This window comes from Pseudogymnoascus verrucosus, assembly GCF_001662655.1.
Source record: "Pseudogymnoascus verrucosus strain UAMH 10579 unplaced genomic scaffold scaffold_47, whole genome shotgun sequence".
NCBI lineage: Eukaryota > Fungi > Ascomycota > Leotiomycetes > Thelebolales > Thelebolaceae > Pseudogymnoascus > Pseudogymnoascus verrucosus.
Genome location: NW_017263698.1, coordinates 36,600 through 63,132, shown reverse-complemented (window position 1 = coordinate 63,132; position 26,533 = coordinate 36,600). Strand labels below are relative to the sequence as shown.

The window sequence follows — 26,533 nt, the reverse complement described above, 5'->3', positions numbered from 1 at the left end:
TAAGAAAGTAAACAAAGATAACACTATCTATTTAAAGGTTATCTAAAGGTACAGAGGAGATAGAGGTCATGTGACTGGGGAGTCGCTGATTCAAAAATCTCTTGGGGCCTTGTTACACTCACTTCCTCCACATCTCCGGAACTCTTGGCAGGTGCCTACCCCTGTCTCCAGCCTCGTGACCAGATCGCCTGTTCTTGTTTGTTTAACCTCAAATCAGGTGCTCTTCAGCTTCTGTTCAGCTGAGCATATATGTATCTATACAGATATATACATAAATAAATATATATATTCCATGGTATTCGAGTTCTATACGTCCAGCATTCCGCCCCGTCTCAGCCTTCTTCCTACTCTACTACGTACTTTCCTCGAAGGATGAACTTCCCCCCTGCCTCTTTGAGACATAATATCATCACCAGCCACATTCCTATGCCCTCCTTCTCGTGTTAACTTCCTCCTCAGCTCTGAATCACCTGCAGCATCATACTGAATATTACCAAAGTAGGGGATCATCTGCGGTAAGCGCTAAACTGTTCTCTCTGGAGTATGAGTACTTAGGCTCTGGGGTGCAAGCATATCCTTGTGGCTGCCTGTCTGTCAACTCACGGAACAGTGCAAACAGCGTCGGTATAAGGTTTGGACCTTCCTGCTTTATCCCAACTTGATCTACAACCTTCTTCTTACAAAAACGACTGCAGTATCACTTCATTTCACCAACATATCGCGGCTGGGACACCGCCAGTTCCAACACCCACCACTTCAAGATGCCTGCCATCACCACCACAGATGAGAACCCCCCGCCCTTCATCCCCCTCTCCAAGCCCAGCGCACCACTAGCCTACACATCCTCGCCCTGGCAACTCCTCCGCTCCGACTTCATAACCTTCATCCACCTACTCCCCTCCATCTTCTCCATCATCACGCCCTGGCGCCCCTGGCCGACCGGATTCTACGATGAACTCTACCCCTCCCCCGGCAACATCTTCTCCATCTTCAACCACGTGATCCTCTTCATCACACAGGGGCTCTTCATCCTTTCCACGCCGCTCTGGCTGCTTTTCCCCCTGTGGATGGTGGCGCTCTACGTCTTTGTCTTTGTGTTACTGAACAGGCTCTTCTGTTACTGCCTTAACGGCTCCCAGGGGACGTTTGAATCCAACCCCGCGGTGCTGAAACACCTCGGCGCACACGCAGACGAGGAATGGATATTCATCAACGGCGTAGCAGTCGGGAGGCACTGGATGCAAGCTAACATCGACCGGCTATCCCTCACCTTCCAGCGTCCCGTCCGTGGCGCACACAACCGCACAGCCGGCATCTTATTCGATGTCATCCAGTGCCTAATCGAGCGGACCTTCGACTACTGCACGAACGACGTACGGATCTGCTACGAGATCCTGCGCGTGGCGATGCTGAGCCCCGTCAACAAAGTGGTGTTGATCCTGCACTCCCAGGGCGGCATCCAGGGGGGTCTTATCGTCGATTGGCTGCTGGAACAGTTGAGTCAGGAGAAGTTGAGTAAACTGGAGATCTACACTTTTGGGTGCGCGGCGAACCACTTCAATAACCCGAGAGTCTCGGCGAAACCGACGGCGAGGCATCCTACGGCGAGCGCGATATCGTATATTGAGCACTACGCTAATGAGCGGGATTTTGTGTCGAGATGGGGGATATTGCATAGTATCAACCCTCTCCCTGCAGTCGCAAAGTCGAAAGCTATGAAGACTGAAGCCCTCGCTGCCGCAGGGGGAGAAGTGGCGATCGAAGCCGGGAAAGCGAGAGGAGGGTATCAGGGACGCGTCTTTCAGATTCCGGAGAGTGGACATTTGATGAACCAGCATTATCTTGATCGCCTGTTTCCGCTGGATAAGAAGTTGAGGGAGGTGACGTTGGAGGAGGGAGGGGTGTGGGATATGCATGTGCATTTTGGGGATGATGGCGGAGAGGGGGGAGGGCACGAGGAGAAGTTTGTTAGGGTGTCGGATGCGAGGTATCCGTTTACTTCTTTTGAGATCAACGGGAAGAAAGGGGAGACGTCGTTGCATCCGCCGTCTATGCCGGTGGCGGCGGCTTCGAATGGGGAGTTGGCGGTGGAGATTGATGTGGATGAGGTCTGGAAAATGCCGAGGGAGGTGGCGGGGTTGAAGGTGAAAGATCTGAGTCGGCTGTATATGTACGTTAATGGAGGAAGTCCACCGGATTCGCCTGTTGAGTCGAGGCGATCGGTTACTTTCTAGAGCTGGGGCTCCGGACGGGGAATTGCATGGAGAATCGAGGAGGGTGCTTGCAGCGGCTATTAGTGATACCAATTTAGATTTACACGGCGGGCTATCGTATTTGCACGTCTGTGTCGTCGAGCGGATGTCTCGGACGGCATGGAAACGAAGATTGCCAAACAGGCGTTTAGTAATAAATGCAACTACATACATATTTTCCAAATTGCACTTTAATTAAAAATAGCATCTAGCAACGCCGTGCATTCAAAGCAGAGTGTTTATAGATCCTACAGCACAGAAATACACAACCCTTTCCCACATCCATATAAAAAATCCCCCTTTCTTTTCGAATGGTATACACGCCGAACACCCAGCAAACGCCCTCTAATCATATCCATCATCAAAATTTGGCCATCTTCCAACTCAATCAACTCAATCCGCCCTCTTCTTCCCCTCCCCCTCATCACCCCCACTACTAGCACTCGGCGTCAACTTCCCCCCCTCCCCCTCCGGACTCACAACCCCCGCATCATCCTCCTCCCACGTATCCTCCGCATTCTCATCCCAGGCATCAACCTCCTCCTCCAAACTCACCGCCTGCGGCGCCGTATGTCCCGGCACCACACCACTCTCCTGCGCCCCGCCCCCCTCTCCAAGTTCAACATCCATATCGCCATCCCCATCCTCCCCCGGCACGGCGGAGTAATTCTTGCGCAGCCGTTTTCGTTCTACCATCCGCTTGTGATACCACGTACTCAATCCCACCGCCGCGAGACTCCCCAGGACATTGGCGAGGATGTCGTAGGCGTCGAAGTCGCGCCCATTTGGTAAGAGGGCTTGGAGGAATTCGCTCCCGACGCCGAGGAAGGCGGTGCAGATGGAGAGAGTGAGGTTGAGGGTGCGGCGGCGCGAGGTGTCGAGGATCCAGTAGAAGCAGAGGGTCAGGAGGAAGAAGGTGAGGAAGTGGAGGGCTTTGTCGTTGATGTGGAGAGCGAGCTGGAGGGAGGAGAGACCGAGGTAGGCCGCGCCGAGGAGGAGGATGAGGAAGGCTCCTTGGGGGGTACGTCAGCCTTGTTCTTAGGGTGGGGAGGACCTGGGGGGATTGGGGGGGAGGAGGGAGCTTACCGGCGAAGGGAAGTCGGATGCGCATGGTATTTAGTTTTGTTGGTTGGGTGATTGGGATGGTTTAGAGCATTGTCTGTGTTTGGTGAGTTGTGGTTTTTTTGCGGAAGGCGAGGCTGGGGTGGGTGAGGTTTCGTGCTGATGTTGGGAGCTTGGATCTATTCCTGGCTGTGTTGGCGTATGGGGATCCACTTTGGTAAGTTGCGTATGCGTTATGAGTGCATGTCACGTGTTGATAGGTCTGTGTTTAATCACGTGTGTGAGTTTGTTTATTGTCACGTGAATGCGGTCGTGTTTAACCACGTGATCTGGAAGAAGTTGCTCCGTCCTCCGTACAGTAAATTACATCTGATGTTCTGACGAAGCGACACCCTTGGGCCTTGGGGGAAGTCAGTGGGGATCTGGGGAAAACAGCGTCAATAAATCCACAATTTAGCAATCGGACGGGGAACATTATATGGGTCAAATTATAGATAATGAGCTTGAATTGATATTTAGATTTTCATAATTCCCATTACCTTACTTCGCGGGCGAGATATAATTAATCGTAGTTCACCCTCGGCCTAGTAAATAAATTTGGTGTTCTGCACCGTCCAGTACAGTCCACCGCTCGCTCTCGTTACTAGCACCCAACCTCGCCCGCGCTCCAACGTCAGTCCAACCCCAGGACCAAAACCGGCCTTGACAATCCATCAAATATCTCAACATCACGCATCAGCCACACCCTCAAATCGCAGCTCCATCATCTCCCAATGCAGGCCGCGCGCCAGCACCGGACTTGAGCACGCGCCGCGCCCCGACAGCTCGCCGCGACCGCGCGCGGATGCTGCGAGCTCTCCCTCGCCGCGACTCATCTCTGCCCGACGCCGCAACATGCCTGGCATCGGGGCCGCGCCGCTGGGCGTCGCCGACGCGCCGCGACTGAGCGAGGAGGGAATTGGATATGCGGACGCGGGGCGGGCGTCGCAGGATGGCTTTGAAGATTCGCAGAGTGCGCGAGTGGTCGCTATGGCGGCCGTAGCCGGGGAGGATAATGGGGAGGAGGATGGGGGAGGACAGGTGGAGTTATTTAGGGAGTTGTATCGGAGGAGTGAGGCGAGGATTGCGAGGTTGTTTGGGGGGGAAGGGGGGGAGGAGGAGGAGATCGGGGATGGGGAGGGGGCGGTGGTGATGGATGCCGAGATGGAGGACGCGGTTCCCGAGGTCGCGACGAAGAGGGGGGGTCGCGCTGTGGATGACGATGAGGATTATGATGAGTACGATGATGAGGAGGAGGAGGGCGACACTCGACCACAACTCACGAGCAAGCATTCCGGAAATCTGCTCTCCCCCTCGAAATCTGGGAGCTCCCCGGCGCAACAGAGCGACAAATCACTATCGAAGCAATCTGATAAAGAGAAGGAATCTGCATCACAAACACAACCAAAGACGTCGGAAGATGCGAGGAAGCAGCTCGAGGCTGATAAGAAAGCTACAGAGGACGCGGTGAAGAGGAGTTTCAACACCCTCTTTTACACCTTGGAAAATGATCGCGTGGCCATGCTAGAGCAGCAGAAGCTGGAGGAGTCCGAGAAGCAGATTGATGCTGAGATGGACCATGGAAATAACTCGCATGGCGGGACAGGCCCCAATGGAGAGCACCACGGCACACTGTCCAGTGCGAACCTGGGCGCGTCGAGCTTGACCCTGAAGCACCTCATTGCGCGCATCGACTTAAAGCGCGACCAAGTGCGTGCATCAGATGCCGAGCTACGATCATTGATGAACGAAGTGCGCAAGAATAGAAGCAAGTGGGCCAGCGAAGAGAACGTTGGCCAGGAAGAATTATACGAAGCCGCTGAGAAGGTGCTGAGCGAGCTTAAGGCGATGACAGAGTACTCTGCGCCCTTCCTCACGCGGGTTAACAAGAGAGATGCGCCAGACTACAATGCTAGTAAGTATAGTGACAAAAATGACTCTGCGAGCAAGGCTAATCAGTTCAGTCATCAAAACACCAATGGATCTAGGACAGATGACGAAAAAGCTAAAGACATTTTTGTATAAATCCAAAGCAGACTTCGTTTCAGACCTCGATCTGATATGGAGTAACTGCCTCAAATACAACGCCGATCCTAGTCACCCCCTTCGCCGCAACGCGAATTGCATGCGAAGAGAGGCAGAGAAGCTGGTTCCATTAATACCAGATATCGTGGTTAGACCTAGAGCCGAGGTAGAAGCTGAGGAGAGACGCAAGCAAAATGGCGTCGAAGATGACGCCGGTGATGAAAGCGACGATGAGCCGATTATGTCATCACGAGGGCGCAAGGCACCCGGCAAGACAGGTGTCAAGGGCTCTTCCAAGGCACGCAAGGTCGCGCCTGGTCGGGCTGAGAGCACTCCCGGCGTAGACCAGAAGCCCGTGCTCCCGCTCAACAGCGTGATCGGAAATCTGATCCACGAGGGCTCGGATTTCGGGGTAGAAGGCAGCCAGAACGGCTTTGGCTCGCCCACGCTGGGAGGTTCGAACACCCCCGGCGGAATGCCTGGAACGGGGAGCCAGGCTGATATGATGGACATTGACGGACCGTCAATGAATGGGATGGCGCTTGGCCAGGCGCTAGGCGCTGCCGCAGAGGATCTCCAAGAGGATGAGGAGTACCGAGTTTGGAAGCAGGTTACTAAGAAGGACCGTGCGCTCGCTGCGAAGGAGAGACATAAGCTTTTCAAAGGCGACAGGCTCAACCCTGATGAGCCCGCGCTTCTTAGAACGAAGGCTGGCATGAGGAGATGGATTCGTCAGCATAATGTAGCGGAAGGTGGAGATGCGGTTGATTCCAAAGCTGCTGATGGGAAGGAGCCTGTCAAAGGATCTGAGACTCTGGCCGAAGGTATGGAGGGAGGCGATGACGAACGTGTCTTGCCCGATTACTATGATCCTCTGTCAGCCATCCCAGATGTGCCGGAGAAGCTGCAGTGGATTGAGGATGCATCGGGGAATCTCGTCGAGACAAGCGAGTTCCTGCGCATGATTCCAGCGGGCCACTTCCGATCGCCGCAGAGCAAGCTGACGGAACGGATGGAGAGCAATATGAGGCAAATGCAGGAGACCAGGAAGATCTGTTCGAAGATTGGAGTGGTCAAACAGATGCAGTTGCAGACTCAGGTAAGCTATTTGTCGGTCTCATATGTTCTACAACATGCTAATCCCATCATAGATGTACAACAACCAATTCCAAAAGTACAACCCCCAGCCCTTCTACGAGGCCGACATCGAGCCATACGTCCAATCCGACGAGGGCCCCGTAATGTCCAAATGGGTATGCCAAGCCGCCCTCCGCCGCTCCGTCGGCAAACTCTGCTACCACGCCGGTTTCGAGGAGCTACAGCCCTCAGCCCTCGACGTCATCACCGACATCGCCGCGGACTACTTCACCAAGATCGCGCGCACATTCGCCATCTACCGTGAGGCGCCCAAAGTACCCGCCACGGGTCTCGCAGCCCAGAATGGCGCAGAGTGGCAGGAGCGCTTCACCAACGAGGAGGTCATGCTGCATACCCTCAGCGAGAGCGGGTTAGACGTTGAGACACTCGAGAGCTACGCCAAGGATGACAATGAACGCTTCGGTACCAAGCTAGGCGTCATGCACGAGCGCATGAAGGCGCACTTAACCGATCTTCTCCGCCCAGCCCTCGTAGACGCAGGCACGGACGGCGTAGGCGCCTTCAACGACGGCAGCGAGCAGTTCGTCGGGGGCGACTTCGCAGACGACATCGACGAGGATTTCTTCGGTTTCAAGGAGCTAGGCCTGGACAAGGAATTCGGGCTCGCGTCCCTCTCAGTACCGCTGCATCTGCTTCAGGCCAAGGTCCACAGCGCGCACAACGCCAATAACCCCGCCGCTGGCCCTGCCGCCGCAACGCTCTTCGAAACCCTCCCCACACTCCGCCCCGTGACGCGCGAGAACATACAATCGCAAATCGGGCTGGTGAAGAATTTCTTCCTCGCCAAGCTACATGCTAACAGCGACGAGCCGCTGGTAGAAGACGAGGATCTACCGCTGAAGCAGCGGTTCCCTAAACCGCGCCTCCCGCCGACGGGCAAGATCACGAGTCCGCGCAAGCGCCCGCTCAAGGAGCAGGCGGGGAATGCGAAGAAGAAGAAGAAGCTTGAGGGAGGGGTGGAGCAGCTGGTTAATGGGGCTGTTGGTATTGCTGCTGTGGGGAAGACGGGGGGGGGGAGCCCAGAGAAGGGGGGGAAGAAGAGGATTTTGCCCGGGGGGGTGGGGATGGAGAGGGTGGATAGTGAGATGGGGGAGGAGGGGGGGAAGGAAGAAGGAGGGGCGGTTGGGCCGATTAGCCCGGAGAGTATTGAGAGGTGATTGGGGGGTGGTGGTTTTGCAATGGAGGGGTGGGGGGGGGGTGTTCTTTACTGAGCCAGCTGCGCTGAGGGAGACGACAAATCGTGCAAGCCTTGCGAATGTCGACTTCTACATCTACACACACGCCACACCCACGACGATGGGAGGAAGCTTGCGGGGGAGAGAAGTATATAAAAAGGGTATCTGTGTTCATATGGCGTCCATCACCCGGTGCCCAATCCGTTTCCGCATCATCAACCGGCTGTACTGTACGATAACCAGCCCAATCCAGGGGGCGCTAATTGTTGTTCCGTTTTTCTTTTCCGTCTTGTTGCCTTCACTTTCGTATTTTTGTCTTTCTCTCTTTTTTGCATTGGAAACGGGTGGATGGGGGAGGAGGAGTCTTCGTTTTTTGCTTTGTGGTTTTGCACTTTCTTTTCTCTTGTTACTTAGGGGCTTTTGTTTTTGTGGGTGGGATTTTTTGGAGATGGGAAGGGGTTTTTTTGTGTTTGGTTGTTTTCGTTGTGGAGGGAGGAGAGGGGAGGCGAGAGGATTTGAAGGGTGAGGAAGGGAGAATGGGAAAGGGCGGGAGAAGGGAGGGACGGTGATGCTTGTATTGATGCGTGTTGTACTGAAGTAAAGCGCTGGATAGTCTTAAAATACATCCTGCGTCTATAAAATCTGTCTGATAATGCCTCTATATGTGACCCAATATAAATATCACCTGAAAACAATAAAATAGGAGAAGCGAGCGAAAATAAAGCCATGAAACCACGGCGCAAACCCCACCTTCCGCTTATTTACGTTGCTCAAACAATATGCAACGACAAATGTGTCAACGCGACATTAACCCAGGATATATTAATTAATACGCTTTTGTTAACTCTCTTTGTATTGTTTTTTTTTGGCAAAGTAAATTATGTTTGGAGACAGCAAAACACGTGCCGCTCACGTGTGTGTGATGTAAATGCTTGGCTTTCATCGTATAGAAATGCACTTCGTATTTTTATTCGATCGTCTGTTAATCTCATCAGCCCAATGGCAAATTTGTCATCCAGCATAGCGATATGGATATAGGAAGATACGAGGGGGCTCCATCATCTGTGCCGAGCAATAAGCCACGAGCAGTAAGCTGCCCATTCCATAATTGAGAATGTTGTACTGACAGATAGTAAGTGTGACGCATGCCGCGCAAGAAAGGTTCGTAGAACACAATTACCCCTATCCATCCCCCTTGAAAATTCAACATAAATTAACACAATCTAGGCTCGGTGCGATCGTGCAATACCATGCTCGAATTGCCGGCTCCACGGCACTGAGTGCCACTTTTCTCTATCAGTGCCGCGAGCGGCGCGGGATAGGACCCCAACTTCAAGCCGCTAGTATGTGCAGTCAAGTCAGAGACCCTTATATTTTTGAATCCTGTTAACTGAAGAAGTGAAGAAAAGGTGGTCCAGATCGATGGCCGTCTAGTCTCTATTGAAAAGATGCTTCAAGAGCTGACGGCCAGGGACAAGGACACTCAGCGGAGCCAGGATGTCTCCAGCGCATCATTTTCACAGCGGGCTGCCCAGAGCGAAGTACAGCAAAAATTGCCCGAGTACTCTCCATCTCCCTTACTTCAGGAAGCAAACGATGTGCATGGCCGTACTACTCTCCTCGGTCACTCGATCCATGCGAAATCGGTGTTTGAAATGCTTACTTCGAGCACCTCGCTCCGGCGGGATCCGAACATGTTGGAAGCTCTGACCGCACTTCAGAATGTTATTAGGACTCAGAGCGATCGCTCACCACTCCATGACTTACGCTTCACGCCTGCGCGGAATATAACATCTTTATCTTTGTCGGACTTTGAACTGCCACCTGCTGAGGTGGTTGAAGATGTGTTGCGTTTTGCCAATAGTGAGTGCTTGATTCGATGTCATTGATTGTATGGTAGCTAATTGCAGAATTGTAGAGAATATCCCTCGGATTTTCTTAAAATTGCCTCTGATGGATGTATCGAACTTTGCAAGTCTTTGCAGAGGCCTTTATAGTTCTACGCCCGACGTTTCTCCTGCTCTGTTTGCTCTGGTGAACGGAGGTCTGTATTATATGTTTGCGGAACAAGATGTGTCGAGATCAGAGGAGCAGACGTCTGACTTTCGCCGCTTTGCATCTATGTGTCAGTTGAATTTTGAGGTGGTGTTGGAGAACTTTCATCTATCTACAAGTCCGTCATTGGAAGCTTGCCAAGCGTTAGCCTTAGGGGCTTTTCACGCAACAGAGAGCGTTAAACCGTATCTCTGTCGCCTATTATCAATGGCGGCGGCACAGATGAGCCAGACGCTAGGTTACCATCGTATACCGGCCGGAATCTATGTAACAAAAGAGATCCAGGCGAAGAAGCTTGCATTCTGGAACATTTTCTGTCTGGAAAGATCTCTCTCCCTCCGATTAGCATATGTTCCTACTTTACAGGACTGCGATATATTGACAACACTTCCGTCATATCCCGAAGATGTAAGCCTCTACTCATGGCATGCCGTCTGGGTAAGTTGGGTTGACATAACGAAATTTCAAGGGAGAGTATTCACTGAGCTGTATTCTGGGGCTGCCATGTCTTTGCCAGCAGAATACCGCATCGGCCAGGCTCACAAGTTAGCCGCAGATATTAAAGCTTGGCATGAACGATGGATTTCTGTGAGTTGCAACGCCCCCCTTTCTTACTCATTTCGTGACTAACGTTGCGTAGTTTCAACATAATCATGCTATATATTTCGATGTTCTCCAAGCAGCTCTTGAGGCAACAGAGGTTGTGTATCACGGTCTTCTCACGGTCACCTACCGCGTTATACCTCCGCCTACATCCGAAACCGTGGTATTTTGCTCTGAATGCGTGACATCTGCCAGGAAAGCGCTAGAACTCCACCATATAGCAGCTGCACGCTATAAAGGCAGTAAAGACGTCTGGAGAGGTTATACTAACTGGTAAGTTGTCACTGCGAATTCTGCTCAAAAAATCAGTCGCAGTCTCTGCAATATCTCTAATACTCGACAGGACGCTGAATTCCAGCCCATTCGCCCCCTTTCTAATTATATTCTGCGAAGCTGTTACAACGAAGGACTTTACCAGCCTCCGCTCTCTAGGCGATTTTGTTGCATCCATTGAGCCCTTTAGCGCCGCCACTGAAATTACCGATCGCCTGTATCAACTCTGCTCCACGTTTTATAATGTCTTAAAGGCATACCTTCAACAATCGCAGAGTACTTCCAGCACCAGTGGGGAAGGCATTCTATCTACGGATAGCCTTCCTCAGCTGAACCTAGAGTCCGCACCACAGATAAACTGGAATATTCAGCATACGCAACCACTATATGGTCCTGATGGCGGGATTTTGCAATCAAATCAGATGCCTAACATAGAGAATTGGGGATCTTGGCCGGTAGATGACTTATTTGGTCAAGACTTTTCCATGATTAGCGGATGGTAGGCCCTTACAATACTGCTGGCGTTATTTTGTTCCAGCGGATTATACTCTTGTACAATATTATTTTGATAGTTGACATTATTTATTTGCACATACGCTAGATTTTCTAAAGTAGAACTTGCCCCATACTACAAACCTTAATCTTCACATCATAAATTCTAGCCTATATAATTCCTACACTTTATGCAGCCTGTTAACTAATGCTGGCAAGAACTCTGCAAATTTATCACGCTCTAATAGTCATTAGTATAAGTGCCTTCGTTATCAACGAACTCATAAGAAACATACCTTCTTTAACATCGAAAGAGATCATAATATCATCATGCTCGCCCGGATACTCAAGGGTACGGAAATCCAAAAACCCCTCATTCCCATCATCAGCCAGCGCCGTCTTCCTAGGCATCGCAAACTTGGCATCCACAAGTCGTACACCGAATCGCCCCTGTCGGCTCGTAAACGACTCAAACACATCCGTCGGCTTCACCTCGAAAATCATAGCTGATGCGTGCCTAAAATCCTTGAAGAACGCCGCCAGCTTCACGACTTTGCCGTTTGCCGAGCAGACGATCTGGAGACGCACGATCGACGCTTTCCACTGCGTGTACACTGGGACCAACATGCGCCGACGCGCAATGCTGAAAGAGGCTGCATAGCCATCGTAGCCGACGGTGGAGCCTGTTAGGGCGGCCTGGAATCTGTGCAGCTCGTGAAGATGCTCGAATTGGTATGCCCGCACAGTTTCGGGCTTGGAAGCCAGGCGAAGCGCTTCCGCGAGAGACTGCTGAGTCGATATAGGGATCGAGGCTTGGGAAACGCCCATTGTGAGGTCGCTTTGCTCTTGACGGTATACGAGAAGCATGTGTAGTTGATCAGGGCTCTGCGGGAGGTTATGTAGAAGGCGCATTCTCAGCGTTGTAGATCGAACATCGATGCGGTCTGTAAGGACGCCGTGGCTGCCTTCTATAATAATCGAATTGGGGAAAACTCGGATCCGTTGTAGTCCGAGTGAACTTATTGGGGACTCGTATGTGGAAGAAGGCGTGGGAACTCCGTCCGACGTTATTACCGACCTGAGTGCAACATCTGTTAATGCCACTTCGTTGGTGTCTGGCTGGCCTGTGATAGATCTGAGCAAGTCTAGTCGTTCTTGGTTGGAAGTAAAATAGAGCGTCATTGAAGACTCCTGACCAGCATCGCCAAAGCTAAGCTGCAGCCCTTGGTTGTCGTCTTTTCCAATTAGAGCATATCGTATCAAGTTACCAAAGCCCATGTTATGGCAAACATATCTCAGGTCTCTAGTAGCTGGGTCTGTCATAACTGCCAATCGAAATCCGCGCTGGGTATTGCATGTTCCCGACGCTGACATCTCCGTCGTTACGTTTTCAAAAACACGAACGACACAATTTGGCGTTGGTAGAGCTGGAAACCGTTGACTTTCCGACGACTTTGGAGCAGTGTACTGCACTGATTTTGCTGTAGCCTCGAAGATGAGTTCTTCCCCGGCCCAGGGTTGCAGGCGTAAGTGTAGATGGCTGGTATAATTAAAGACGCGACGTAGACCATAAAAGTCCCAGGATGAAAGCTGAACACGTGCAGTGACGCCCATTCGCACCTTGATCTCTAGTGCATGGGGTTGCATGTGCCAGTTAATGTCAGAATCGAGGGGGATGAGCAGACTTAGAAGTGCGTTTTGGCTCGCAATTAAAATCTCGGGAGTCTTCTCCGTCTTCTGCCGCCGAACTGATAAAAGACAGGGGAACTTAAAACTCGGAGCTTCCCTGCTACGCTCGAACAGCATAACTTCAACAAACATCGTGGCATATACAAACGTTTCCGATGTGTCGGAGAGTGGAAGGAGATCTGAGGTCGGTCTGTACTGGATGTTAATAACTTAGGGTGAGTATATATAAATTGATCGGCTTACAGTTGGTGGGATGATGTCAGGTGTTGGCCTTGTAACACTGAAGTCCCCCGATTGCTTCTAGAGAGAGCATCCCAAATGTCTGGTGTAAAAGAGGGATATTGGACCATTATAGAATAGTCGAAATCCTGTGCTACTAGAGCGATTGACTCCATTGGAGTCAGTAAATTTTGTTGTTTCATGGTATTCGCGAGTTTCCGTAGCCCATCTTTGATAACACCGAATTCAGTATCTAGTGTTTCTCTCGACAGTGACAGCGCTTTCTCAATAACCCATAAGGTTTTGGCTAGATATCTCTGGCAATCCTGGCAAACCCTGTCGCTCAGGGGTAACTTGTTGTATGTGACGATACTAAGGTACGTCCTGGTTTTCAACAGCCACCACGTTGCCACCCGAAGCCACTGTTCGATGGGTTGATCCATACACCTCTCACGCTCTGCAGCTAGGCGAAATAGTTTGAACAAATTGGCTGCCCGCCTTGAGAGCTCTTCTAGTACGTCTTCCCCATCCACCCCTGTAGCCCCATTGCTACTGTCCGTGTTTGACTCTGTAGGTAGCGGAGAATCGGTTCTGGTTTCAGAATGGTCATATTCTTGCTCTAGATTTTGCTGTGGATGCCGTGATGCCGCCGTTACTTTCAGATTGTAGGATAGGGAAGGAGATTCTAGCAGCAAGGCTAAGGATGTTGTTTGGTCTGGGCGCAACCCGATGGGACTTCCAAACCATGTCGAAGAGCGTTTGTTTGGTTCCATTGGGTCTCGCGTTTGTACGGAATTTGCCATGTCGGCAATAGGAATGAAGAAGCGGATAGAGTGAGAAAAAAGAATGACAATGGCGCTGTTGATGCGAACTGATAACTACAGCTTGCATAGGAAGATAAATTTATATATAAACGAGTCATACTGACAGGCTACTTATTAACTCAAACCACTAACCTTATTACCAAGAGTAGAGACTAGAATAGGCACATATGAGCCGCATTTTCGTACGGCCCATCATCGGTTTGGCGCAGTTTGGCGCAGTAGAGATGGACCATCCCAGAATCGTTCCAAAACACACAGAACACAACCTAATTGAACGGGCCTAATACGAGGCATGGCCGCTCATGGGCTGATTATTAGGGGCGCAGAATAAACATGCGCCACGAACTTGAGCGTTTGAGCGCCAACTGTCCACCAAAGCCGTTTGAAATTGGTGATGGTTATTTGTTGCGTCGAATAGTGATGGTCTTGGCGTGTATATATCTTACACTTGGCGATACTTTTCTGTGGATCCCGCGCGGAGGCCGCGGACCCCGAGGCGCCGCGGATTTCCCAGCTATCTGGTGAGAGTGGACCCCTAAACACAATTAACCTCATTTTTCTTTGATAGGTACTAAAAAAAGGTTATTCTAATTCTATTCTTCGTGCTGCACTGCCGTGTTGTTACGGGAATGACTAATTTTCCAAAGGGGCGGTGCTGGATGAGTGGTTGGAGGGAGGGGGTCGTTTGTGGTTTAAATTGAAGCTTTCCCAGGAGAGCTGGCGCAGAAAGAGGGACATCGAATGTTTAATTAAAGCGAATTGGCAGATTTTTATATTTTTAATCCTCATTACCGGTAGCCTTTGTTGTTGCTTTCACAGTTGTTTGCTGCGCATAATAAAGCGGACTGTTTTGTTGGCTCTCTTCTCACTTTCATTCACCACAAGCACATCTGGAGCGACAGCAACGGACTACCGTCATTCAGATACTCCTAGCTTCTAAATTCACAAACTTGCAGCTATGCGTTTTACAACTGCCTTCTTCGCCAGCGCCTTCACGGCCCTCGCTGCCGCTCAATCGTCAGCAGCAAACCCATTCACGAATACAGACTACACTTCCATCTCCGCAGGCAAGGCCTTTACCATCACCTGGTCTCCTACAACGACAGGAGCTGTCTCGCTGGTACTTGTCAAGGGCAACCCTGCCGCCCTGACTACTGTGTCTACCATCGCTAGTACGTCCGCTACCTGGCACCCCCCTTCTACCATCCGCCTCCCACCCCTTTAACATATACTAACTTAGAACTAGGTGGCCTCGACAACAGCGGCTCCTTCAACTGGACTCCCGACTCCTCAATCGCAAAGGGCTCTGACTACGCCCTTAAGATCGTTGACGATGCTGACGCTACTATCGTTAACTACACGCTTCAATTCCCAATCGACTCTGCTGGTGCTAACGACTCTGTGGTCTCCTCTATCGTGGCCTCCACCACCGCCAATGACGCCAACAAAGAAATCACTGCCCTAGATATCAAGACCAGCACCGAAATCACCAAAAGCGCAGCCCCAGACATCATGACAAGCACCGCTGATGCCAGCCCCACTGATGCCAGCACCGCAGACGACAGCACCACGCTAGCCACCGTCACCACCCCGAACGAGAGCTCCTCTGCTTTCTCTGCCCCAGATAATGGCGCCACGACCAAGCCTTCGGCATCCACCACCCGGGCATCTGAGTCAAGCACTGTGAGCGAAAGCAGTAGCACCGGCGCGGCCGCTGCGACGGGGGCTGCGAATGTGTGCGCCGGGCTGATGGGCTTCGTTGGCGCGGCGATGCTGCTTCTGTAATATGAGGGTTAAAGACGGTGGGGTGGGGAAAACGAAATATATTCGCATTTGTGTGTGGCTGTTAATTTGGCGGGTACGTTTGGATTGTAGAGCTTTGTATGATATGGAGGGAGGGCGGTGGATGTATTGCGGATGTAGATTAGTAGTTAGAGGTTAGGGGCAGACAAAAAGGGGAGTAACCATTATTTATCCACGCCTGTTGTTTTGAAATGAAGTCTGTATACGTCTCCAAAGACTTTCATGAACGAAGTTAATGCAATTGATAGACGAGAGATATACATCACGTATTAAATTGTAGGTTGGTACACGCAGTCGTAGATATTATGCAGCTGTATGACTACCAACCTGGGACGAGGTCGCACTCGAGGTTTGTTTTGAAAGTTTGATTGAATATGCCCAACTTGGGTGGGATGTATGTTATTCCTTTGGTTTCAGCTGGAAATCAAACTCTTTGGATGTGTCTGAAAGCCTCCATCCTGCGAAAAGCTGCCCATTCTCCGTAAGGATATGCCGTAATAATCCACTCCGATCCTCAACTGTGGGAGGCCAAACCTCCAACTTCTGCATGTACGGCTCTATGACCACCCGAACTTCTTGAATCCACTGCTCGACCTTAATCTCATCATAAATGCCAGACTCAACGATCCTCTGCTTCAGACCCTCCACATGCTTTTCCCGCTCAGTCTGAAACACAGCATGCATCACCCCTAGGAGCAAGTGCGATCGCATTTCATAGTCCCAATTACCCACCTCAATACTCTCCGTCTCTTTCACCGCAATCTCAGCCAAGAACTGAATCTCCTCCTCACCCCCCACCTCCGGTTCCCACCCTATTCCCCGCGCCGCCCATTCCACATAACAACCATCCGGCATCCCACACCACATCACCTCGCTCTTGAGTGTCCCATCCAAATCTGGCTCGAGGGGCGCGATTCTCGCTTCTATCGAGTCCCATAGTTTCGGCGAGTAGTGCGCTTCCCACGCCCATATATCGTAGCCTCCTTGCGCGGCAAACACATCGAATTCGTTGAGTCTGTGTTTCTGCTTCTTAGTAAAGGGGCCGGGAAAATCTATATTCATGTGCTTGAGCCAGAAGCTGGCTTGAGTCGCTGAGTAAGGTTGAACGCTTGGGTGGTCCTTCTGTAGGCGCAAGGTAGTCTGCTGGAGGGTGGAGAGAGCGATTTGAGTGATGGTTGCTACGGAGAGAGTTGGCGATCTCTTAGGGGTCCGCGCGGCGTTATATGCCCAGCGGGGAAGTTTGGTAAAGTGGCCGATTCCTTTTTGTCGCGGCTCCCCGAGCGGGCCGCTTGAGTCTGGTAGGTCTTGCAAGTCCGGGAGGCGGTAGAAGCGAGCCGAGGTTGCTTGCGCGAGAAAAGTTGGCGAGTAGTACTGTCTCCACGCGTCCTGGTTGAGCAACTGGTGGTGCTGGGCGTAGAAGGCGTCGAACTCGTCTGCTGAGAGGGGGTCGTCGTCGGTTTGGAAGTTGGAGCGATAGAAGCCGGCTGCTATTTGAGCCAGGTAAGATATATCCAGAGTGCTTTGACACCGTTAATCAGTCTACTTCAGGAAAGCATTTAGTTTCTGCCCCGAAATCGTACCGATTGAACTTCAGATCTCCCTGACCAAATGACCACCCACGCGCATGGAGCTTATCCAAGACATCGAAGATTCCGTTGCCATCCCACATCCCTTCATCCGAATAGATATATGCTATTTGTAACACCTGATCATGGCAATCAACCGGAACCTCCCCGCTTTCGGCACTCGCGCGAAATTTTTCAGCACTCATGGCTATGATACTGATGGTGACGGTTTATATCACTTTGTATGTCAGAGATCAAGATGTAACGGATCCTGAACGGCAATTTATAAACCACCGTACCACGCCAAGCTTTCGAGTTTCGCCAAATACTCCCTACCACCCCATAAGACCTCTTTAACTCATACCATACTTATTATGTAGCTACGAGACGACATCACATTCCGCCTTACACTTTAATCCACGACAATACGCACACGCCATTTGCCCGCACGCAGTGTACACTTGTTCAAATTTTGGGAGCAACTAAAGCTAGCTAGATAACCCTCTATCCACCCACGACTTCATCACTCACCACCTAGATCATTAAGCCTATATTAACATGAACGGCCTTCGTCTGGGTATAGCCCGCCATACCAGCCTCGCCTAGCTCGCGTCCAATACCACTCTGCTTGACTCCCCCAAATGGAACTCTATAATCCGAGTCGTTGCTGCTATTGATCCAGACCATACCAGCCTCGATCCTCCTAGCGACCCGGTGCGCCCTTGTGATATCCTTGGTGAAGACAGCGCTGCCTAGGCCGTATATGGTATCGTTGGCCATCTTCAGCGCCTCTTCCTCACTTGTAAAAGTGGCAATCACGACGAAAGGCCCGAAGACCTCCTCACGGTAGATCTTCATGTTTGGCTTGACGTCCGTGAAGATGGCGGGTGTGATGAAGAAGCCTTTGCTTGGTGTGGGACCATTGGTAAATACTTCGCCGCCTGAGACCAGGGTGGCTCCTTCATCCTTGCCGGCTTGGATGTAGGCCAGCACACTATCATACTGAGATTTGGTCACCTGTGGGCCCTGGAATGTGGTCTCGGCGAATGGGTCTCCAACGACGGAGACCTTTTGAACATGCTTCTTGAAGGCGGCGATGAAGCTATCGTATATTGAATCCTGGACTAGTATGCGAGATGTGGCAGTGCAAATTTGACCTTGGTTGGACATGATTCCTGAGACTCGTCAGTGAAATGAAACACGCAGTTATTAAAGGATTATAAGACCATACCAATATGTGCCCATTTCACAGCTTGTTCAACATCCGCATCCTCGAAAACTAATAATGGGCTCTTGCCGCCAGTTTCCAACGTAATATTTTTCATGTTGGCAGCCGCCATCTTCATTATCTCTTTCCCAGTTGCCGTGCTGCCTGTAAATGCCACTTTGTCGATACCAGGATGTGTTGCGATAGCAGCCCCTGCCTCCCTTCCATATCCATTGACGATATTAACCACACCTGGTGGGAAGCCAGCCTCCTTAACCAGCTGTGCCAGATATAGAATACTTAGTGGAGTCTGCTCGGCAGCTTTAATGACCACGGTATTCCCACACGCCAGTGCCGGACCCAGCTTCCACGACGCCATGGCCAGAGGGAAATTCCATGGGATGATCTGACCACATACTCCAACCGGCTCCTTAATAGTATACGCCAACTTGTTTGGCCCGGTATCGATGACTTGCCCATGAATCTTATCCGCGTATCCACCATAGTACTTGAGCACGCCTTGTACCTCAGCCACATCGCCGAGCGAATCGATATACGATTTCCCGTTATCCCACGTTTCGATAGTGGCGAGTGTAGCAGCGTGCTTTGCTACTAGGTCACTGAGCACAATTATCATGTTTCCACGGTCTGTCGGGGATAGGTCGCGCCATGAAGGATCATTGAATGCATTTCGAGCGGAAGCCACCGCTAGGTCAATGTCCGATGCGCCAGCTGCGTAGACGGAGGTTATTTCTGACTCGTCACTCGTAGAGGGTTAGACGTATCATCTGGTGGAAATGGCGAAACGTACGTGGGATTGATAGAGGTAATTTTCCTTCCGTCGCTGCTCTTGACCCATTCGTTATTGATAAAAAGGCCTGTTGGTTGGGTGTATTTCCTGCCATTGGGAGCGGTTAACTCGATATGGAGATCAGACATTGTGGTTAACGGCGATGGCCTGTGGAGTCTCTGGCGATTGATAGTTTTCGGGGTGCTAGAGGGGGATGCTGGCTGCACTTTACGCCGTCTTGCAGCACGACCAAATATTATACCACCGACATATATATAGGATATCACTGCTGCCTTCTACATGCTTGAGTTCCTTGTATCTCTGCGAGCACTATCAATGGTTCCACATCGTTCCATTCTGTCACCAGACCCCGCTTGACCACAACATCTCCGCAGCGTAAGTGCAAAAAGAATATAGAGGTCGAATGGAATACCAGTATGATAAGACGAAGTAACGTACATTGGGCTAAAATTGCCTATCGTAGTCGACTCCTCCCAAGGAACCCCTGGTAACCCCACCCACAATCAAGCTCAACGATCGGCAGCTAATCCCGATAAAGCAACTCGAAGAGATGACGCTAAGATCCAGCGAAACTTCTAGGCTGGTGATATGATATCTATGTACCCATAAGCATCATCGGCATTTACTGTTATCTGTCTCGGATGCAAGAACGATAAAGAGATTGCGGGGACTCCGCATTTCAGGGATATAAATCCAGGCTATACTATACACGGCAATTTGAAGAGATGAGCATCGTGTGCAAGATAAGTGATGAGGTTACACCTGAGAAGGTCTGAACATCCTACGACCATCAAGTTAATACAAATATATCCAAATGGACGTGTTTGAATCCCTCATCTCACCAACACTGGCACTCATCAAGCCTGCTACTTTATTTATATATTCCATTTCGTCTTAACTTGCATTGTCATCATGGCTACTCAAGGGAAAGATTCCAGCGAACTCAGCAACAGTATCAACACCACAGTGTCAAGCGATATAAAGGCAGAGGCCTCTGAGCAAGGGCAAATCGCATTGACCAGACTCGACCCCTATGGCAACCCTCTGGTTCCTCCTTTGACTAGCGATCCTCAGGATCCCATGAACTGGCCCTTGTGGCGAAAGTATGTCTGCATTCTGATAGTGTGCATGGCATACTTCATGTTCACATACTTCTCTACCATAACCATCCCTTCCTTTGCCTTGTTGCAGAAGCAATTTGACGCCACATATACGGAGGTCAACTGGACATTTGCGATATCCAACCTCGGCCTTGCTGTCGGACCGCTTTTTACTGGTAGTTTAGGAGACACATATGGCAGACGATCAGTCATGATTTTTGGTTGCATTATTGCACTCGTGGCTTCTGGATGCACCTCGATTAAGACCATCAGCCTGAATGGGTACATGACAGCAAGGTTCTTCCAGGGTTTGGGGTGTGCGCCTGCCTCCAATGTTGGGCTTTCTATTATCAACGATATCTCATGGGAGCACGAAAGGGGTCAGCGTATTGGCCTTTGGACGATGGCAATAGGTGCCGGAGGCTTCCTTGGAGCCATTGGTAGGTGTGGGAATTCCGCGGTCAAGAGTCCATATACTGACAGAATCTTGATGTAGTTGGTGCGTTCTTAGCAACAATCAACCAATACTGGGCCGGATATCATGTTGCTATAATGTTCGCGGTATTACTGGTGTTGGAGTGTTGTTTCTTGCCAGAGACGCTCTATCCTCGCGAATTAGTTGTCCAAGCTGAGATGAATCAAATTCAAATTGACGATACTGGTCTTAAGCGGACGACTCAGTTGGGTTATTTTGTAAGAGAACCAAAAAAGAGAAACTGTTCATGGTCGGTTGCTAACATTTGCCACAGAGCCTAAAAAAAGTTCCTGGCGTGCCTCATCCCAAACCGTGGCATGGGCTCGTACAGTTTTGCAAGCTTTGGACTTATCCCACAGTTGTCATAAGTCTCTGCGCATACCTTTTTGGCCAATACTGGTGGTACGTTCAGTTGTTCCGTGAAGATAATATTTTACTGATGAAATTCAAGGATCTGTTCCCTACTAACCATGGAACCTGCCGCCTATGAAAACTATTCACTGCAGGTACAAGGTCTACTATTTATTAGTCTACTGGTTGGGGTTGTTGCAGCTGAAATACTTTGCTCTGGACGATTGAGCGATCGGATTATGGCGATCCTAGCCAAGCGCAATAATAACCAAAGAGTTCCGGAAATGAGATTGTGGCTGGGCTATCCAGCGGCTATTATCTCCGCAGTTGGTCTTCTTCTGTGGGGACTGTCTGTTGACAATCACTGGCACTGGATGGTAGGACAAGTTGCCTTCTTCTTATGTAAGTCTTTCAATTATCCAGTGATTGCGAGTTTGTGGTTTATTATACTGATCATTGCAACAAAAGATGCATTTGGATTCCAAACTGGTAATACTGTGGTATCATCATATCTCGTCGACAACTACCCCGAACACGCGAATGAAGTGATTACATTCTATGCGGTAGTTCTCAACGTATGTGCAATCGATCAGTATTCACTCGTCCACCACTAATTTTCACCTAGCTCTCGGCTTTCGCTGATCCTTGGTTCATCAATATTTGGGTTGACGCAACAGGTATATCCCACCATGCTTAACTGGAATCCAGTCTTTTCTAACAATGGCTTCTACAGGATACACTTGGTCGTTCGCTGCTCAGGCTATTATTTGTGTGGGTCTGGTTATCCCCGCATACGCTGTATTGCAGAAGTTTGGTCCTCGTCTTCGTAAACCGATGCGTTTAGAGCATACTTCGCTAGAGTCTGTTATGCCCTAGAAGTTTATGAAGCGGTCGTTGTATGGCAATGTAAAGATATATATAATTGAAAGAGCATTGATAAGGATTTTTGTGCTTTCACACTGTAACCCCTCTGATTATAGTGATGCTACAAGACTTACATCGTACCATGCATGGCCAAATATTAGAATAACTTCTTCGACATAAGCATGCGACCTTTATTTGCTTGACGGATGTTATCCCTGTGCCGGAATGGAAGACCCGATTTATTTACTAGCTGTAGATGCGGGGAAGACTAGCCATTGATATATGTCTGCGCTTGAGTTGGATTCTCTACGCTGGTTAAGAACACCGCGGATAAGTGGATATAACGGGTTCGGCATTCAAGCAGGTGTATTTGGTATATATAAAACATATCTAAAGCTCGGACTTAACATTGTCCTTCGAGCTTGAAACCTTCGCAACAGGCAAACCCCTCTTGACCATACTTGTCAATATCTCATAGACAACTTGTGCAGCCACCAGTGCCGTCTGCTCACCCCTTCCATCATACGCTGGGGCGACCTCTACAATGTCAGCTCCAACAACGTTCAACCCCTCGACATTTCTCAAAATCCTTATTAACTCCCTGCTTGTCCATCCACCAGGCTCGGGCGTTCCAGTTCCGGGAGCGAGTCCGGGGTCAACAACATCAATGTCAACACTCAGGTACACCGGAATCTCAGTGCCAATCTTTTCAACGATAAGCTTGGCAACTCCAGCTGGACCGCCAATATCATCAATGTCGTCAGCTGAGATGCGGAAAAATCCCTGGCGATCATCGTCTTCGTAGTCGTCCCATCCACTCCCCGAGAGGCGAGTCCTCAACCCAGCATGGACCGATGAACCATTGGCAATGAGACCCTCGTTGGAAGCGATCCAGTACATGCTGCCATGATTGAAATGAGACTGCTCTGACGTCCACGCAGACGGATACTTTGCCGGGTGCCACGTATCGAGATGTGCGTCAAAGTGAAGCACGGCCACGGGTCCATAAATCTCATTGAGCGCACGGAGAGCTGGGAGCGCAAGACTGTGGTCACCGCCCAGAGTGATTAAACGAGGTTTCTGCGAACCGGATTTACTTGGGCGATGGGCGAGTTCAGAGAAGGCTTCCGTCATTTGGCGGTATGCGAGTTCATTATCAAAAGGATTGATTGGGATATCACCGCAGTCCATGATGGTGGCCCATGACGTGTACGGATTGAAGCCAGCGCGGGGGTTGAAACCACGATTGGCAGTCTGGCGAGCGGATGCTGCACGAATGGCGCGTGGTCCAAAGCGTGCCCCTGGTCTGTAACTCACAGCCGTGTCAAATGGAGATCCAATAATGGCAATGTCGTATAACTCCCCTGGATGGACGAGACACTTTTGATGCGGCAGATGCGCAAATGTCGAGATCCCAGAGAATGCCCACTATGTCCATGTAAGCTACAAAGAATAATCCAGTACAATGGCGACTTGTTTACCTCATCATTCCACTTTCTCTGTAATTCTGCCAGTCGGTCTTGGGAGATTTCTTGTTCTTGATCAACAAATGCGTGCTGCCCATGGCCGGCGGTTAAAGTGGCCAGGCATAAACCTAACGCCAAACATCTGACTACTTTGCCCATAACCATTTTTGCTGTGTTCAAGGAAATACAGTTCTCGGGGGATTCTCCAAGAATCGAAATATTTGTACTGCCAGCTCAATAGTGGAGTCGGGCCCTACCTGTGGGGTCTAATGTTTAGCAAAAGCTCACGTTACTCAATGGATTAGCCAAGCGCAAAAGGTTCTATATATACTAATCAAGATCAGGAAGCCCTTGGAGAAAGTTTGTATTTTCATGTGAGGTTATAATGATAAGCCGCCTGTTATAACGCTAGTCCCTAATAGGCAACTGTAAGAGATGACGATAGCGCCAAGCGTGGACAGGGGACCCACCATCATCACCCCGCCTTCCCCTCACTTGTCCGAAGACCGAGATACTGAACTCATACCTGACCACCCCAATCTTCCCATCACTTGGCGAATTCCTATTATGTTATGGCGCTCACTGGCGATATCTGGCGATACTGCCTCACTAAAGAGGCAATCCATAACCTTGTCGTTTATCGTGTGGATAGACTTGTCAACCAACTTTGGTTTTAGTGATGGTTGGCTTGCTTTATTGTCGAATAAGGGCGGTACTAATCGAGACTGAAATTTAACCCTCTACGGGCAGTCTAGAAAAGAGCTTTCGCTCAATAAGGGATGAAATCAATATCATCTTGACCTTCACATGGAGTTAGATATCATATAAAGTTGTGGCAGAGAACCGTGCACGAATTTCTCACCAAGAAGACTGTCCCAGTCATCGTTATCCTCTGTGTTACTCCAGCTCGTTTCCAGTATCCCAAGTGATCGTTGAATGTTTCGGATCCTGAGCGAGTCATACATGCTTTGAAGTAATTGTCGAACCATAGCACGGTCTTCTCCAAGTGCCTCGCAGCCCGCCGTAAAGAGGGGCGTAGTCAACATCACCCAAGGGGATAGTCCATCCGCAGGTGTGATCTGGAGGCAGCATTCAATGATTCGTTTCACGGATGCCTGGACACGTAAATCCGATCGAGGAAGCTGCCTTACACGTCGTAGAACATGAATGAGAGCAGTGTGATAATAGGTTTCGTTACATGCCTGGAACTGTTGTGCTTCGTGCTGCGAAAGGACTTGTAGATCGTTTGGTCGGAAGGATGAATTTCCGATCATAGCTCGAATTGAACTTTCCAGCCTATCTGCTTCTTCGTCTAGATCCCGGTTTGATGGCTCAATGGTGATGTCCGCATTGGCATTTAGCTGCTGACGTTCCCAGGCGGCTGCTCTAATCCTTTTAAAGGTATCATTGAGGTCTGTTGAGTAAGCGCTGTATATATCTAAATATCGATTTTCTGCTTGTGTCTCGCGTAACAATACTCTTGGGCCAAGCTGGTCTATTTGAGGTCCTGGTAGGCCACGACGGGTGGTAAGCGCCATTAGAGACTCAATAGACGCATACCAGCTGCCTATGAGCCATTGTGACTCGCCATCGTCGACAGGACCAACACCCGATATTGCCCTTGTTGTTCCTAACAATGCTATCGCACCTTCAACATGGACACGCCATGACCTGGCATCTGCTCTGCCAGAATGAATCTCGCACACACAGAGTGTTCTGATAGTTGCCAAAAGAGCGTACTTCGAGACTCCCTCCTTTGCCTGGAGTTCGTGACGAAGGTTTTGGAGGCTCGATGCCATGAACGATGACACGAGTTCATCGAGATCGAAATTCATCGGCATGCCATCTATGAGCGTTGAACGGTGTAATGCAGACAGTGCCATTGTGGCATAGAGTAAGGACGGTGTCTGGAGTGCCATGGGAACGATAAGACGGCATATTCTTGTCTGAATATGGGCGTGACAAGCTGTAATGTGAGATGCCTTGTTCACGAAATGGTGAAGCAACGAACGACTGGATAAAGGTAACCATGACAGTGCATCGATTTCTTTACTCAGCATCGTTCCAATTGGCGCTACCCCATACCCTTGCCTTGGAGGGTTTAAACAAATTAATGGTCCTGTCTCTGTCGCTCCTGGGGTAATTGGTGCTATAGCCTCTGAGTGCTCTGGTGAAAGTAAAGCTGTTAGTGAGCACTTATGAATAGACCCATATTGCGTTATACCACCACAACATTGCTTACCTGTGTTTAATTCTTTCTTTTTCTTTCCCACACTCCGAGGAGCCACTAACCACTTTAACGTCTTAGCATAGCTGCACTCACTGCCTGCCTCCATGCATCGGCCGCAACCGGGCCGTAACTCGTCGCATTTCTGTCGCCGCCTTTTACATCTAGCGCATCCATGGTGTGAACGTTGAACCGTATTCTGACGCATTGTGCTGTATGTTTTAGTGTCCTGATCGCTCAAACAATAGACAATACGACGCAGCTGTGGATGTTGTTGTCGTTGACACTATATCTAGCGCGACGAGCGGAGTAGAAACGGGCGCTAGTGCGGATGGATGAGGGGCTTCCGTGGTTCTAGCCCCTGAAAGTTCAAGGCCGAAAACTCATTATCCCAGTCTATAACATGAAGTTGTGCAAGCTAGATAAGCTGGGAGCGGCGAACTTATCTGAAACTAAGTGTATGGAGGTAAACGCTAGATTCGGGCCCTACTGTAACTGTGGATGTTTGCTACTGATAAGTATGAAAACCCGCCCACTTACGAAGTACATCGTTACTCGGCCCCGCCGCCTTACCCGCATGTCCACGATAAACTACGCCGATCATAGATTCGGAATACGACACCTCTATAAGCACGATTTGAACATTATCTGCCGTTTAAATGGCGTAGATAATATTATGTGTTCCGCGAGCTTATCCCCGAACAATTCCGGTGAGTAGCGGGGCCGGCGAAGAAGCGAGCAGGCGGATTCAATGATCAACCAAAGTCAGATATAACAACGCCTGTAATCCTACAATGC

General features: G+C 50.1%; 11 protein-coding genes across 11 annotated transcripts; 5 read left to right on the top strand and 6 right to left on the bottom strand.

The window, feature by feature from the left end:
• The first annotated feature begins 217 nt into the window (after window positions 1-217).
• On the top strand, window positions 218-2,505 carry VE01_08305 (uncharacterized protein). Its single transcript, XM_018277731.2, has 2 exons — window positions 218-631; window positions 696-2,505. Exon 2 carries the CDS (start codon window positions 762-764, stop codon window positions 2,232-2,234), a length of 1,473 nt encoding a protein of 490 aa, XP_018127299.1. The 5' UTR covers window positions 218-631; window positions 696-761; the 3' UTR covers window positions 2,235-2,505.
• VE01_08304 (uncharacterized protein) lies at window positions 2,396-3,502 on the bottom strand. The gene is made up of 2 exons (XM_018277730.2): window positions 3,339-3,502; window positions 2,396-3,265 (listed from the first exon to the last, which is right to left on the bottom strand). The coding sequence occupies exons 1-2, from the start codon at window positions 3,361-3,363 to the stop codon at window positions 2,646-2,648; spliced, it is 645 nt and encodes a 214-aa protein (XP_018127295.1). The 5' UTR covers window positions 3,364-3,502; the 3' UTR covers window positions 2,396-2,645.
• Window positions 3,503-4,207: 705 nt separating this feature from the next.
• Window positions 4,208-7,693, top strand: SPT7 (SAGA histone acetyltransferase complex subunit spt7; the record flags this gene model as incomplete). Its single annotated transcript, XM_018277729.2, has 3 exons — window positions 4,208-5,268; window positions 5,318-6,477; window positions 6,530-7,693. The coding sequence occupies exons 1-3, from the start codon at window positions 4,209-4,211 to the stop codon at window positions 7,691-7,693; spliced, it is 3,384 nt and encodes a 1,127-aa protein (XP_018127274.1). The 5' UTR covers window position 4,208.
• An 829-nt stretch (window positions 7,694-8,522) lies between these two features.
• On the top strand, window positions 8,523-11,304 carry VE01_08302 (uncharacterized protein). The gene is made up of 7 exons (XM_018277728.2): window positions 8,523-8,799; window positions 8,849-8,872; window positions 8,939-9,054; window positions 9,111-9,574; window positions 9,630-10,354; window positions 10,407-10,642; window positions 10,713-11,304. The coding sequence occupies exons 1-7, from the start codon at window positions 8,740-8,742 to the stop codon at window positions 11,143-11,145; spliced, it is 2,058 nt and encodes a 685-aa protein (XP_018127273.2). The 5' UTR covers window positions 8,523-8,739; the 3' UTR covers window positions 11,146-11,304.
• Window positions 11,305-11,316: 12 nt separating this feature from the next.
• On the bottom strand, window positions 11,317-14,254 carry VE01_08301 (uncharacterized protein; the record flags this gene model as incomplete). The annotated part of the gene is made up of 3 exons (XM_018277727.2): window positions 13,067-14,254; window positions 11,431-13,013; window positions 11,317-11,375 (listed from the first exon to the last, which is right to left on the bottom strand). Exons 1-3 carry the CDS (start codon window positions 13,843-13,845, stop codon window positions 11,317-11,319), a joined length of 2,421 nt encoding a protein of 806 aa, XP_018127301.2. The 5' UTR covers window positions 13,846-14,254.
• Window positions 14,255-14,489: 235 nt separating this feature from the next.
• On the top strand, window positions 14,490-15,726 carry VE01_08300 (uncharacterized protein). The gene is made up of 2 exons (XM_018277726.2): window positions 14,490-15,038; window positions 15,113-15,726. Exons 1-2 carry the CDS (start codon window positions 14,825-14,827, stop codon window positions 15,649-15,651), a joined length of 753 nt encoding a protein of 250 aa, XP_018127300.1. The 5' UTR covers window positions 14,490-14,824; the 3' UTR covers window positions 15,652-15,726.
• A 319-nt stretch (window positions 15,727-16,045) lies between these two features.
• On the bottom strand, window positions 16,046-17,472 carry VE01_08299 (uncharacterized protein). The gene is made up of 2 exons (XM_018277725.2): window positions 17,250-17,472; window positions 16,046-17,188 (listed from the first exon to the last, which is right to left on the bottom strand). The coding sequence occupies exons 1-2, from the start codon at window positions 17,438-17,440 to the stop codon at window positions 16,069-16,071; spliced, it is 1,311 nt and encodes a 436-aa protein (XP_018127328.1). The 5' UTR covers window positions 17,441-17,472; the 3' UTR covers window positions 16,046-16,068.
• Window positions 17,473-17,689: 217 nt separating this feature from the next.
• On the bottom strand, window positions 17,690-19,678 carry VE01_08298 (uncharacterized protein). The gene is made up of 3 exons (XM_018277724.2): window positions 19,253-19,678; window positions 18,466-19,205; window positions 17,690-18,409 (listed from the first exon to the last, which is right to left on the bottom strand). The coding sequence occupies exons 1-3, from the start codon at window positions 19,378-19,380 to the stop codon at window positions 17,769-17,771; spliced, it is 1,509 nt and encodes a 502-aa protein (XP_018127272.1). The 5' UTR covers window positions 19,381-19,678; the 3' UTR covers window positions 17,690-17,768.
• Window positions 19,679-19,858: 180 nt separating this feature from the next.
• On the top strand, window positions 19,859-22,120 carry VE01_08297 (uncharacterized protein). The gene is made up of 7 exons (XM_018277723.2): window positions 19,859-20,792; window positions 20,849-21,045; window positions 21,102-21,229; window positions 21,279-21,580; window positions 21,647-21,753; window positions 21,804-21,855; window positions 21,912-22,120. The coding sequence occupies exons 1-7, from the start codon at window positions 20,165-20,167 to the stop codon at window positions 22,052-22,054; spliced, it is 1,557 nt and encodes a 518-aa protein (XP_018127296.1). The 5' UTR covers window positions 19,859-20,164; the 3' UTR covers window positions 22,055-22,120.
• Window positions 22,121-22,403: 283 nt separating this feature from the next.
• On the bottom strand, window positions 22,404-23,856 carry VE01_08296 (uncharacterized protein). The gene is made up of 2 exons (XM_018277722.2): window positions 23,524-23,856; window positions 22,404-23,470 (listed from the first exon to the last, which is right to left on the bottom strand). The coding sequence occupies exons 1-2, from the start codon at window positions 23,671-23,673 to the stop codon at window positions 22,433-22,435; spliced, it is 1,188 nt and encodes a 395-aa protein (XP_018127271.1). The 5' UTR covers window positions 23,674-23,856; the 3' UTR covers window positions 22,404-22,432.
• VE01_08295 (uncharacterized protein) lies at window positions 23,857-26,163 on the bottom strand. The gene is made up of 4 exons (XM_018277721.2): window positions 25,751-26,163; window positions 24,371-25,675; window positions 23,979-24,309; window positions 23,857-23,923 (listed from the first exon to the last, which is right to left on the bottom strand). The coding sequence occupies exons 1-3, from the start codon at window positions 25,941-25,943 to the stop codon at window positions 24,278-24,280; spliced, it is 1,530 nt and encodes a 509-aa protein (XP_018127270.2). The 5' UTR covers window positions 25,944-26,163; the 3' UTR covers window positions 23,857-23,923; window positions 23,979-24,277.
• Between the last annotated feature and the right edge of the window lie 370 nt (window positions 26,164-26,533).